Raw genomic sequence first — 14780 nt, forward strand, 5'->3', positions numbered from 1 at the left:
TTTTAGACAAGTTTAGTTAATGTAATCTACGTTTTTAATAAATATAATTCGATTATCCATATCCTTATACACTTATACACAATCTATTATATAAAATAATAATTATATTAAAAAAGTTAAACATTATACACAAGAGTCCCAATCGCATAAGGTTGGACCATTTCGCCTTTCAGAACTCCCATGTCTTATTGCGAATTGGATATGCTTTTAATTCACAAACATACTAAACTTTTGATGTAACTTCTCACTGCAAAAACATTCAGAGGAATTTCTTATCTATTTAATTAATTTAGATTACCATATATTCTACTTAATTATATATACTTATCTAAATTAAATCATTTATTATTTATTCAAATTGATTACAAATGATGAATTTTTGATGCAAGAAAAAAAAAACACATCAGAATTAATAAATTTTGTAATCAATTTCATCTTACCTGTATCAACTGGTTTCTGTTGTTTCACTTTTTTTTTCCTTTATTTATCTTCCTAACACTAAATTTAGAGTGCACGTTTTGATTTATCCATTACAACAAATTAAGGCGCAATGGAATGAGCGAATCTTGGTTGTAACGGAAATGATAGAAAACACACAAAAATTAATTAACTAATTTCTTACAGAAAAGCAAAGAGAAAAAGGAAAGAAACATGGACGGTGGCACTGTACACGTACCATGGCCTTAATTTTTGTCTTAACAAATAACAACAAAGATAACAATAACCCTTCTCCTTCTCTTTCTCTTCCTCTTTCGTTTTCTCTCTCTTATTGTTTTATTTATTTATTTATTTTTTTCTTCCCTTCCCATTCTGTTCATCTCACCGCCCTTTTTTCCATCATCATCGTTGTCATAATTCATCCACACACGACGCACTTTTTTTTTCTTTTCTTCTTTCCCTGCAACTCCTTCTCTTTCTCTCTGAATTGCAAATCTCAAAAGCCTCAAAAGTTAGAGAGAGAAAGACCGCGCTCAGAAACAGCAATAATTCACTTTCTTTTCAAACTATATTACTCTGTCTCTCTCCACCTCATCATCGCCGTTGAGATCTCAGGTATATACGTCAGTTGAATTTCGCGTCGGTTAATTCAAATTTTCCATGTTCTCTTACACCACTTGCAACCGCTGATCTTACTATTTCTTCGTCGCCGTTGTTGTGTTATCCTAATCCTTCTTTGCTCTCTTTTGTTTTCGAATTTTATCGAGTTTCGTGTGCGGTGATCTGTGTGTATTTCTCTTCGTTGTGTTGTGCTTCTTCTTTTGGTTTTGGATCGGTATTTGAATTTTCGTCGTTATTTTGCTTTCTCTTTTAGGCGATTCGCTTTTTTCTGTTGTGGTTTTCGATTTTGGTTGTGTTTCGAAGCTTTGGAAAATTCGCGTGTTTTTTTTTTTTTTTTTCTGTTTGCTTTTAATTTGAGAGGAGAAATGAAAAAATGAAATGAATATTAGATGACCGGTGCTGGTGGATCTTAGTATTCAAGTCTAACGTAATTGGCGTTTCTAAGTTTAAAATCCTTCGTTTTTTTCTTTTTAAATTGGTGTTTGATGCTTCAAGGCCTATCAACTCAGTGCTCAAACTTCCACGGTTTTACAATTACATAGCCGTGAGTGTAATCTTATATAGGTTCTCTGGTTTTGGCAAACAATGGAATGCTTTCCCGAGTTGGCTATTATTGATTTGATTTTATTTGAGAGAAGTTTTATGGAGGAGAAAGCTGTAGAAGATAAATTATTCGGAGAAATCTTTGCGGTTTGCAGCGATAGCACTCTAAGGTGGTATTATTGCTCTTGGTTTACAGTATCAGCCTAATTTGAGAACTGGGAAGCCTGGGACATGAATGTCATAGATGGTTGTTCTGGTAACGAGGAATTTGTTGCTTCATTGGTCAAAGAAGTAATCTGTGGTGAAAATAGTGCAATTATGGGACAGTGTTCCTTTGCATATTAATATTAATTTGCAAATGCTAATTGGTTTACGATTGCATAAAGAAGATAAAAATAAGAGAAAACAATACCGTTCCTTTATTGGTAATTGATGATATCATTTGTTGAATTGTGATTTGTGATGGTGGAGAAATGCTGAAGCTGATGAAATATGTTGCTGGTAACTGCTTAATCATGGATGCTTAAATCAGATACCAATGAGATTTTTCTAAGATAAAGATGACTTCAATTTTTTTTTTCCATCTCAAACATTGCTTGAGAATATTGACAAGACATATGATGTTGTTGAATAGAATGATTGGCCAAACCTTGTTATGGAAGATAATTTGGACTTGTGATAGCCTGAAAAATTTAAAATGATGACATATTTAGGTCACTGTAATTGCAAACTGTGATCTTCGCTGAAAAGCAGTTAAAAATCTGTGCGGCCTGAGTAATGCATTCTCATTGCTTGAAAATTGTTTACATTTTAGAGTTATCCTTCTTGCCTTACATGTTATTATTTTGCTTTCTTTTGTTATAGAACCCCGGGCACAGTGAATTCAGTTTTTTGTCAACTAAAAAACTAGGTTGACTCCAATCCAAATAGAATGTATATAAGTTTGGTTATCTTATGTTTCTGGGTGTGTTTATGTGTTGTATGCAAGTATGTATGTATGTATGTATGCATTCATATAACAAGGACAAGTTGTTTCTTTAGAAAATTTGAAATATTTCTTGTAGAGGAGTTTTAGTTAGACAACTTCTGAAATTACCATCTACTACATTTTAACAAACATGCTTTACCACAACCTTATGTGAAGCATACTTTTTTTCCTATATTATCGATAACATTTTTTTTTCTGACTTAATAATAAACCAAATTTGAGTTCTTTTGGGTCTCAATGTGTTCAAATTTAGGTCCTGTTCTATATATTTTTAATTCAAGCATCTCTCTGCTTACTTTTGTTTGAATATATGTCTGTAGTTCAGTTGGTTGGACTACTTAGTTTTAGAATCCCAAAGTTTGGTTTGAACCTCAATGTAGATCTGTTGATCTCAACATATCTCCTTGTAGAAGCAGGATGGATTTGTGTGTGCTTCCACCTATTGAACCGATATCCATCTAATTCCTCCTTAGGTTCCAATCTCTAGCGTAAATTTATGATTGTCAATGCCTGACATGAAACTTCCATAATGCCTATGGATATTGGTGAATATGAAAGGTGGCCACATTTTGTGGATGTTTGGATTTTTTGTTCCATCTATATTTTTGTTTCATCATGTCTTCTAGAATAATTTAAATGTATAATTTGTGACTTGAGACCCAAAAGTTGACTCTTTTTCCTTGATTTAGTCATTTTCCAATTAACATACAATATTTTTGCTATTTGTGCATAATGTGGTAGAGAAGACATAGTAGCACAATTTATCCTAAAAGTAGAGTTGGAATTTGGGGAAAAATCTTTCTATGATTTATTCTTCCAGAACGAACGGGAAAATCTTTCAGCCCGTGCTATGGTTGATAGTTGAAAGATACAGAAAACTATTTTATGTTTAAGAAAGTGAGGGTTTTTGATGCCTGATGTTCTCTACATGTTTATGTGCATAGTGACGAATGGTTTTCTTGTTCTTATTTTTTTGTTAACATCGGTTTCTTCATGCAGTGGATTACCTTCACATTGTAGAGAGAGGATACTTTAGAAGGAACTTGAGCCATGTCTAGCTCAGCAAAAGTTTTGGATCCTGCATTTCAGGGAGTTGGTCAAAGAGTGTATCCTTTTAGTAAAGGGTTTGATTTATAAAAAAATAAGGAATATATATATATATATATATATATATATATATATATATATATATGTATATGTATATATATATATGTGTATATATATATGTGTATATATATATGTGTATATATATATATATATGTGTGTGTGTGTGTGTGTATATATATATATATATATATATATATCTTTTTCTTTATCACTAAAGTAAAGTTGAGGAGTAAAATATAAGAAAGAATAATTGAACCATTCAGCTATAAACACTACTTGATTCACTATCATAAACCTAACCTTGGTCTATGTTGAAATTAACTTTTATCAATAAGAATCATGGACAGCAAAGATTAGACTTTGGACCAGAAGGTTATAGAGTCTCTGGTTCCATGTCATGAACTTTTTACCCTGAATACTGTTGGATTTAGACATTAATAATTTTATGTCTAGCATTCATCCTATTTTTTACATATTGAATGTACTATATGCTTTGAGAGTTTGAAACTTGACATTCTGTAGAGGAACTGAAATATGGAGGATTGAGAATTTTCAGCCAGTTCCTTTGCCCAAATCTGAGCATGGAAAATTCTACATGGGAGATTCTTATATCATCTTGCAGGTATGTACTATATCCGATATTACCTTGGAACATTGATATGTTTGCAAGTGTATGTGGTGTTGCAGTTTGGTGATAAGGCTGGATATTTTGGAGATAGTTGATCTTTTTTAACCCTTTGTGCAATGCTGTAAATGACTCACTTCATTCTGTGAATATTAAAGTAGATGATAATCCACAGTGTTAGATTAGATACAATATACAAGATGTATAAGGAAACCGCACAATCACATAATTTCTTTACGTGTGAAATATAGGTTGTTATCTTTTTCTTTCATTTATATTTTGAGCAATCGTTCTATGTGCCTATGCAGACAACTCAAGGCAAAAGTGGCAGTTATTTTTATGATTTACATTTCTGGATTGGAAAAGATACAAGTCAGGTAAGTTTGAACTTTCGCCCTCTTCCATCTCCATCCTGAATCATGCCAAATTTATCTTAAATTACTTTTTGTCCCTCCTTAAATGAAGAGGTGGGTAAAATGCTGAAGCTTGTAGAGTTGTGCCTTTTTAAAATTTAACTATTTTGAGTTTTTTTTCTTTTTTTTTTCTGAATATTAACTATTCCAAGGTGTTTTAACCGTCTTGTTTTTAAAATATTTTGATGTTTGAGATATTTTGAACATGGTTTACATCTGTTTGGAAATACATAAACCAATAAATATCTTTTTGACAGAATAATAGTCTTGATTGACACTGATTTCACTTCTAGGATGAGGCTGGAACTGCAGCCATTAAAACCGTTGAACTAGATGCTGCTCTTGGAGGCCGTGCAGTGCAGCACAGGGAAATCCAAGGTCATGAATCTGACAAGTTTTTGTCATACTTTAAACCATGTATAATACCATTAGCGGGTGGTGTGGCATCTGGGTTTACAAAACCTGAAGAAGAGGAGTTTGAAACACGTTTGTATGTATGCAAAGGGAAAAGAGTTGTTAGATTAAGACAGGTATAGTTTTCTATTTTCATTAAATTCATTAATTTGGAGAACATGCAGTTAAACATTTTTCTTTTTGATAGATCCCTTTTGCAAGGTCTTCATTGAATCATGATGATGTATTCATAGTCGACACTGAGAATAAGATATACCAGTTCAATGGTGCAAATTCCAATATTCAGGAAAGAGCCAAATCTTTGGAAGTTATACAATTCCTTAAAGAAAAATATCATAAAGGGAAATGTGATGTTGCAATTGTTGGTAAGGGAAATTTTCCTATTACATAATTCAGTACTTCTGTTCATCAGATGCACTTCATTTAGTTTTTTGCTTAATAAAAACTACTCCACTTTTCAGATGATGGTAAGTTAGACACAGAGTCTGACTCAGGTGAGTTTTGGGTCCTCTTTGGTGGTTTTGCTCCCATTGGGAAGAAGGTAGTCAGTGAGGATGATGTTATTCCAGAGTCAATTCCTGCTCAGCTTTATAGGTATGTTGGTTTTATGCTCCTCAAGCTCTATTGCCCTTCCTCCACTCCATGCATCTGTTTTGAGAATGTTATACAACTACAGATGTATTTGGTAATTTTTTAAACTAAGACAAAATAATACCATCAAAACAAATGAATTTTCAGCTACTATATTTTATTTTTAAATCGGTAAATCATCTGATGTGCAAGTATCAAAGACAATTAGAAAAGTTATTTATAATTAATTGGTGGTTTTATGCTCCTCAAGCCCTATTGCCCTTCCTCCACTCCATGCATCTGTTTTGAGAAGGTTATACAACTACAGATGTATTTGGTCATTTTTTAACGAAGACAAAATAATACCATCAAAACAAATGAATTTTCAGCTACTATATTTTATTTTTAAATCAGTAAATCATCTGATGTGCAAGTATCAAAGACAATTAGAAAAGTTATTTATAATTAATTGGTATACTACCTTATTTTTGTAAAAAATATTATTAAGATACCGTATGCTCTTGTTTTCATCTATGTTAGGAGAATACTGATAGAAACCTAACGCTGAAGATGAATATAGGGGAAGACACTCCTATTAAGAAGGGGATTAGAAAATCAGATAAAAGTTTTAGAGATGTTGGCAAAAGGATCTTGTTGTAGATATATTTATTGACAATTGGCTCATAGAGCCCAATTCCATTTTTTGGTCAATGCATAGGTTTTACACCCAATTTCTGTGTATTTGTGTCAAATGAGATTTTGTTTGAAATCATGGACGTTTTTTAATTCTTCTAATTCTACCTGATGCATGAATATGCCTTTCTGTTGCTGCTTATTAAATTTTAATGAGGACAGCAATTTTTTTTCCGTTAAATAGCACTATCATCATACTCATTAAAATTTTTAATGATGGGGACATGGGTATTTTAGGATGTAGAAATCCCACATTAAGTGGTATGAGAGACTAAATACAGTATTTAAGTGTTAGTGCTCACCTTAATATTATCATCGTATTAGTTAAAATATTTAATGAAAGTGACTTGGGTATTATGGGGGTCTAGATCGCACTTTAAGTAGTATTAGAGATTCAATAGAGTATTAAGTCCTTTACTGCGCTCATTTATCAATATTAGAGCTGGTTGTTAGGGTCTCAAAGGGATATTTTGAAGGTTTCTCACGCACAAGGATGTTGAATGAAGTATGACATAATGAAGTACTGTAGAGTGACCCAGAGATATGTTGGGTTTTAGGGATGGTGTTATGATAGGATTTAGTATTACGGAGAGCCCCAGTGCTACATTGAGTAGATTGAGGTGTTTGGTGGAGTATTGAGCAGTATGAGATAGTAATTTTATCAATATAAATTCGTATGAAGTTTATGCTTCATCTGCTCTATATGTGTGCATTAATTTTAGTTTTTTGACCTGGAAGAAATGTTGGCATCATCATGTGTTGATTAGCATTATGATTGTTGACAATGCTTCATTCTGATAACTAAAATGAGGACTTAACTCCCTATGCACTCTCCTTCCAGTATTGCTAATGGTGAGGTTACGCCCGTGGAAGGTGAACTGTCTAAATCATTGTTGGAAAACAACAAATGCTATTTATTGGACTGTGGTGCTGAGGTATTTGTCTGGGTTGGTCGGGTAACTCAAGTAGAAGAACGAAAAGCAGCCTGCCAAGCTGTTGAGGTAATGCCATTCTAGAATCTATTTCTTACAGAATCCATCTCTTTGTTAGTTAAAAGTGGACCATTAATTTATGAATATCTGCAGGAGTTTGTTACAAGCCAAAATAGGCCAAAATCTACTAGGATAACCAGGATTATTCAAGGTTACGAGACACATTCATTTAAGTCCAACTTTGATTCTTGGCCATCTGGATCTGCTAATACCAATGCAGAGGAAGGAAGAGGAAAAGTTGCAGGTGAATATCATATCTTCTCTCATGTATTTTGACTTGCCATTTTGTGTAGATAAGCCATGCTGACAAGTGTGCTGTTTGATGCACTGTTAGCATTGCTTAAGCAACAAGGTATGGGTGTCAAAGGAATGGCCAAAAATACCCCTGTAAATGAGGCAATTCCACCTTTGCTTGAAGGAGGTGGGAAGATAGAGGTGGGGTTATAATTTCCTTTATAAACTTTCCCTGGCTTGATTAATTTACACCTCTGAACATGTAATATTATTTAAATTTTTAGGTATGGCGAATTAATGGAGATGCCAAGACTGCATTGCCAAAGGAGGAGATTGGTAAATTTTATAGTGGAGATTGTTATATTGTACTGTACACATATCATACCGGTGAGAGGAAAGAAGACTTCTTCTTGTGCTGTTGGTTTGGTAAAGACAGCATTGAGGTAATTTATGTCCTTCAGTTTGAGATCTAGATTCATTGTGATTGTGAGGATTGTAAAGTTTCAATTTGATACTATCTTCAGTGCCAAACACTATTAGGACTTAACTAGAATTTGGATGTATAGGAAAACATGTTTTTGTTATTTAACTCGGTTTAAATTTTTTGGCTGTGATTGACGTTGTGAATATCAAAGCCTTAGCTTTATTTATTGGTGTCTTGGCAGGATATATTTGGATTCATGTGATCAAACTATACTCTGTTAGTTACCATAATCTATATCTGTAAAGTTATTCCATATCAAACAATCTATACCTGGATAAATTATATTCAACTATATATATATTTACATATACATACATGTGTTCACGCAGTAGTGCATGCTAGGCACACACACACACCTTATATATATGGTAACTATTATTTAATTCTCCTTCTTTAGGAAAGGAATAGTGCTGGAACACTGGGTAATTGACCGGTTTACTGATTAACTTTACTGATTAACATTGTTCAAAAAGTGGTTAATGAGTAATCACCTATTAGTCAACTACTTGAGATTTATTTCGTCTTGAAGGTATAACTTGTCATAAATCATTATGTGCAATTAAAATAATTATTGCTTTTCAGTACCTATTATTTGTTTCATAATTATTTATCCCTACTTAATTCAATTTGAATGCTTCGACCTTTGGTTAAATTTACTATTCAGGAGGACCAGACAACTGCTACTCGGTTGGCCAATACAATGTTTTCCTCATTAAAGGGTAGACCTGTACAGGTATCGTAAACACTAGTGTCAATTTGAGTATGTTGCATGGAAAACGTGTATAATTCACATTAGTTTCTTTCAGGGTCGCATATTTGAAGGCAAAGAGCCACCACAATTTGTTGCTATTTTCCAACCAATGGTGATACTTAAGGTATCATGACCAGAACTATATGTTGCTTTAAGTAATATACAGTATGTCTTAGAAAAAAAAACTAATTATGTTATGACATACACGTATTTTAGGGAGGATTGAGCTCCGGGTACAAGAATTTATTAGCAGACAAAGATGCATCAGATGAGACATACACATCAGAGAGTATTGCACTTATTCGAATGGGTGGAACTTCTATTCATAACAATAAATCTGTACAAGTTGATGCGGTATGTACCCATCAAAATATTTACTTTTTTCCTCTCCATTATGTATATTTGTAGAACATATTTTTTCCCAGTCCTTCATAATTATGTCATTCTTATACAGGTGCCGTCATCATTGAATTCTTTTGAGAGTTTTGTCCTGCAGTCTGGCTCTACAGTTTTTATCTGGCATGGGAATCAGTGTTCTTTTGAGCAGCAACAGCTAGCAGCAAAGGTTGCTGAATTTTTAAGGGTAAGGTCTTGGGATCTAGGTTTTTGGTCTTATTTAAAATTATTGAAGCACTTCCACAAAATTTTACAGCTTAAACAATTCCCAATTCTCAATTTTGTACAATTTAAACTTGTTTGAGTCTATAGTAATTGCTAAAGATCCGTCTTTCCTCATTATCTTGGAACCGGAAGACTCTCATTTCTTTATATAGAGTGGTATGGACACACAATATGCCCCTAGGGATGTATCATGAGTTGAGAGAGCTTCATTTTGAAGTTCAGATCACTATTTTGATTGATGTATCAAAATTGTGGCTGTGTGGCATAGAATTGAGGCTGGATACGTGTTTGTTTTCTTTTTCTTTTACAAAGTAGCTGTACAATAAAATCTTTTAGAGGATAAAAATGTCGTTGGGTGTAAGTTCTAGGCCCAATTATGTCTTTTCCGTCCTTGATAAATTGTGGTCTTTTTGTTTTTGTTTTTTTTTATTTTATTTTACTTTAGCATTAGCACATTTTTTAGGTAGTACCTGCCGTAATTCTAGATGTCAAAATTAACGTTGATGATGTCATATCATCCCATATAAGCAAAATTTGCACGTCAGTAATGATGATGTCACCAAAAGTGCCACATCAGTGTATGATGTCATCAAGGACCGAAACAAAAGAATAACATATTTAAGGATTAAAGACAAAAAATGATATATTTGTAAGGGACCAAAGTTAAAAATGGCATATTTGTAGGAATTAAAATTAAAAAAAAAGATATTGAACATATTGGAAAGACTAAGAAAATCCTATAAATGTAAGGGGGAGCAAAAAAGGTTAGTTCGCAGGTCAGAACGTTCTGTTGGTCCCTTTGGTACCTATTTTGAATTTGAATATAAGCAGGCTAAACCGACATGCTTTTCTATTATTTCTTACCTCCATCCAAACTAAGTTGTTTGCTTAACATGACGATAGAGTTAATAGTAGGTTTGCTATATACATTATTTTCTCACGAGAAAACTGTCGGTATTCAGCCTGGAGTTACTCTAAAGCATGCTAAAGAAGGAACAGAAAGCTCAGCTTTCTGGTCTGCACTAGGAGGAAAACAAGCTTACACCAGCAAGAAAGTTGTTAACGAAGTTGTCAGAGATCCACATTTGTTCGGCATATCATTTAATAAAGGTAACATTTTCTTGTCATGTTACTTATTATATAATTATATAATATTATTATGCAGTTGCATATTGTTGATTGATACACTGACCATTTCTGTTTTTCCATTGTGGGTCCACCAGGAAAGTTCAAGGTGAGCTTTGTTACTGCACCTTCATTAATTTTTTTTCCATATTTATATGAAATTTGTATACAGTGAGGACAGGAGATTCTGAATGTATTCTAATTAGTTTTCTTAAATTTTACCCTGCAGGTAGAGGAAGTTTACAATTTCTCACAAGATGACCTGCTTCCAGAGGATATCCTTGTACTTGACACACACGCAGAAGTGTTTATTTGGGTCGGTTATTCTGTGGACCCAAAAGAAAAGCAAAATGCTTTTGAAATTGGTCAGGTAACATGCTAAAAAGCATATGGCTTTTATTTTGTATATTTTCTTCTGCTTGAAATTGTTGATGCATACTCGAATGCTTCCTTCAGAAATACATAGATATTGCTGCATCTCTGGAGGGACTATCTCCACATGTACCAGTGTTTAAAGTAACAGAGGGGAATGAACCTTGCTTTTTCACAACATACTTTTCTTGGGATCATGCAAAAGCTGTGGTATGTACTTTAACACAAAATTATCCCTTTTTCAGTTTGAGGTGTTATGTATTTTCTTTGAAAAATTAATCATTTTCACTCGTTTAATTTAGCTTCATTTTGTATGTCTTTGCTGGTTGAGAAGAGGACAGTTTTATTGGTTTACTAGCAAGTTTAGTGATATTCCGTGTGATTGTTGTTATTGTTGATAGGGTTCTTAAAGTTCTGAATATAACATAGTACAGCTCCCATGTATGAAGAAGTTTAGTTAGTGCTGTCTATGTGTGTTGCGGTTGAGAGACTTACCAAAATAAATTTACTGTGCAGGTTCAGGGGAACTCATTTCAGAAAAAGGTGGCGCTACTCTTTGGGATTGGCCATGCTGTCGAGGTATGGCTCAATTTCTCATTTTTATGTGGTAAAATTTGGACCATGCAAATTAATCCACTTTAGAGACTATTGTGTCATATTTATCAAAACAACTTAAAAAGAACTTGAGTATAAGCAATGTTTTTTACATGCAAAGATTCAACTACTAATATTTAACCCACCCATGCTGCTTTTGTATAAATAAATATTTCTTTTTCCAAGTTATGGGTTGTATAGGTTTGTGCAGATGCAATTTTTTCAGTGCAATAAATATCATGCCTGATTTGGATGTTGGCATTAATTAGTATGCTGTATGTTCCTCTACTGTCTAATGAGACTTTGTTGATTCTGGTGATAGGATAAGTCAAATGGGTCAAGTCTGGGGGGACCAAGACAAAGAGCTGAAGCTTTGGCTGCTTTGAACAATGCATTTAGTTCATCATCTGAGAAAGCACCCAGTATGGTATGGTTACTTCTATAGATGATCGAGTACCTTTATAGTCAATGATCTTTAAACCAAAAGTAGATTAGTTGATAATTCAGTATAACAAATAGAGAATATTAAATAGCATTCTCTTTATTTTGTTATTGGAAGTTAAACAGGTGAAGTTTTAGAATTCGTTTTGCTCTGAATGGATAAGTGAGAATAAATTAAGAGTGGATTTACTTCAATAAAATTACCCCGAGTGGGGATCACATGTACTCTTTGTGGTTTCTGTTCGTTTTGGTAATCTGGTTTCTGGTCAATTATCATCAGGGAACTAATTAATCTTGTGTGTTCTTTCAGACACAAGATAGATTGAATGGGTTAAGCCAAGGAGGACCAAGACAAAGGGCAGAAGCTTTAGCTGCTTTGAACTCTGCATTTAATTCATCATCTGGGACAAAGCCTGTAACTCCTCCAAAGGCATCCGGAAAAGGTCAAGGATCACAAAGAGCTGCAGCAGTGGCTGCTCTTTCACAAGTTCTTACTGCTGAAAAGAAGATAATAACACCCGATGGTTCTCCTGTGGCCAGCAGTAGTCCTCTCACTGAAAATAGCCCCACTGGTAAGAAAAGTAGGTTTTTTTTTTATCTAATTGTGATGTTGAATTCAATGGGTTTGCCAAGTTAAACATTTCACAACCCCTACTATGATATTTGTGTTTTTTCTTTTGAACAATGAATGTAAATCCTTTTGTTCAATTCTAATAATGTTCTTGTTTGATGATTTAATCATAGTAGTATATTCTGCAATTGTCTTTACCTCGTGCTAGTAAACTACAAGTAGTGGAAACGTTGTTGTGCAGTACACATGTTTGGATGAACTTTTGTACAAGGCACTTCTAGGGGAGAAAATAATAAGTAAAAATTAAGTTATGCATGATCTAATTTTCTTCTACTAAAAGTATGTATTGAAAAGTTTGTCAACCATACCCATTGTACTACATTCTTGAAATACCTTAAACTTTTTTCAGACGTAAGAGTAGAAACAGCACATGCCAATTTAATAAATTTTTAAGTTTTTTCTTTCCCTTATTTGAAACCGGACTATTAAGTGCCTGCTTTGGATTAAAAAAAAATTGACGATCGTTTGCACACTATTTGTTCAAGTTCTTGCTGCAGAAGCTAAGAGTGAATCCTCTGAAGTCGAAGAAGTTGCAGAGGCCAAGGAAACAACAGAGGAACTTGCCCCTGAAACTGCTAGCAATGAGGATATGGAACCAAAACAAGAAATCGTGGAGGAGTCGGATGGTAGTCAAAGGACGTTTACTTATGAGCAATTGAAGACTAGATCTGTTAATGATTTGCCTGGAGTTGATCTTAACCGGAGGGAGGTTAGTTGCTTTCTATTGTTTTTTTTTATTAGATTAAAATTAATTTGAAATATAAGCCCCCTACCTGAAATTTGTATTGATATAATATATCAAAACTCCTGAAAGGGCATCTTTAATTGCATTCCTCTTTGGTGATATATTATTCTGTTAATTTTATGCGTAGATTGAAATAACATTTTTCTTTGTTAATTTTTACTGGTCAGGCCTATCTGTCGGAGGAGGACTTCAACGCTATATTTGGAATGGAAAAAGAGGCATTTTATAAGTTGCCAAGATGGAAGCAAGACATTCTGAAAAAGAAATATGAATTGTTCTAGACTTGCAATCTGCTTCTTTTGTTACTATAGCTTTCCTCAGTTATCTTAAAATGCTCTTATCTGTTGGATAGGGTTTTATTGGGTATATACCATAGTTTGGGTTCATATGATAGCGTTTTGCTTTCGGCCTATATGATGGACGTAGCTGTGGTTAGTGTCCAAGTTTGAATGTGACGCTGCATGGAGAGTGATTTTTAGTTTTCTCCTTTTAGATTGCCGCTGCTGCCTCTTGCAATGTTTGCATATTGTAGCAATGAAGACACTAGACAGTGGTGAGGTCCAATTCTTTTATTTTCTCAAGTTTGTATTTTATATATCTTGTGCTATTTGCTTTATAATTTGTCATTGGTTAGAAAGGCGGGTGTATATGTATTGTTTTTTTTTCTTTTACACTTATAACACAATATAATGGAACATAAAAAAGTTTGTTATTTTTAGTTAATTTGTATTATGTAAATGATGTTATCTTTATTATCATTATTATTATTATTTAATTGCTGGAGCTTTTGAATTTTGGATAACATTGTACATTCGTTTAGTTAAAATGGAATTTGTTTACTAGGATTGGTTAATTTAAATAAAATTTTATTGTATAAGTTTGAAAAATATTACTTTAGAAAACGTATTTAAATATGCGTAATTGATTTTGAATTTTACTTATGTGGGCATTCTTTTAAATGTTACTAGAACTACTCTAAAGGAGGTATATTAAAAAAATATTTAAATTACCTTCATTAAATTACTAAGCTGTTGAATATGATATAACTAATTTATTAATGGGAGAATCGTCAATGTCAAACTAACATCACACTTGATACATATCTATTTGTCTACGAATACGAAAATAAATGGTGACCAAACTGGTTTAAAATTTTCAATTAACTAGATTTTAGAAGAAAGTCATATATATTATTATGGTTTGGCTTAATTATTCATAGAAATTGAAAAAATTACATTATTCCTTTTGGCGGGTTTGGGCGGCTAGAAGACAGGAGTGTGTCCTGGATTGGAAATTTCAGAAAGGGGAAAACAAAACTAAAAGCATTTCGGAATGCTCATTGTGCAATATATTTTTTAAATATCCATTTCGAAACATA

The 14780-nt window shown here is 33.2% G+C and overlaps 1 protein-coding gene across 1 annotated transcript; it reads left to right on the forward strand.

The window, feature by feature from the left end:
• Positions 1–748: 748 nt before the first annotated feature.
• On the forward strand, positions 749–14177 carry LOC114189847 (villin-2-like). The gene is made up of 24 exons (XM_028078563.2): positions 749–1053; positions 3590–3696; positions 4220–4319; positions 4631–4699; positions 5029–5265; positions 5337–5514; positions 5611–5743; positions 7254–7413; positions 7498–7648; positions 7739–7839; positions 7923–8081; positions 8787–8855; positions 8929–8997; positions 9090–9227; positions 9328–9456; positions 10457–10604; positions 10718–10728; positions 10849–10989; positions 11076–11201; positions 11508–11570; positions 11908–12012; positions 12337–12598; positions 13143–13366; positions 13570–14177. Exons 2-24 carry the CDS (start codon positions 3641–3643, stop codon positions 13681–13683), a joined length of 2943 nt encoding a protein of 980 aa, XP_027934364.1. The 5' UTR covers positions 749–1053; positions 3590–3640; the 3' UTR covers positions 13684–14177.
• Positions 14178–14780: the final 603 nt, after the last annotated feature.

This window comes from Vigna unguiculata, chromosome 7 (genome assembly GCF_037176805.1).
Source record: "Vigna unguiculata cultivar grain cowpea cultivar isolate G323 ecotype 2 chromosome 7, ASM3717680v1, whole genome shotgun sequence".
Taxonomy (NCBI): Eukaryota; Viridiplantae; Streptophyta; class Magnoliopsida; order Fabales; family Fabaceae; genus Vigna; species Vigna unguiculata.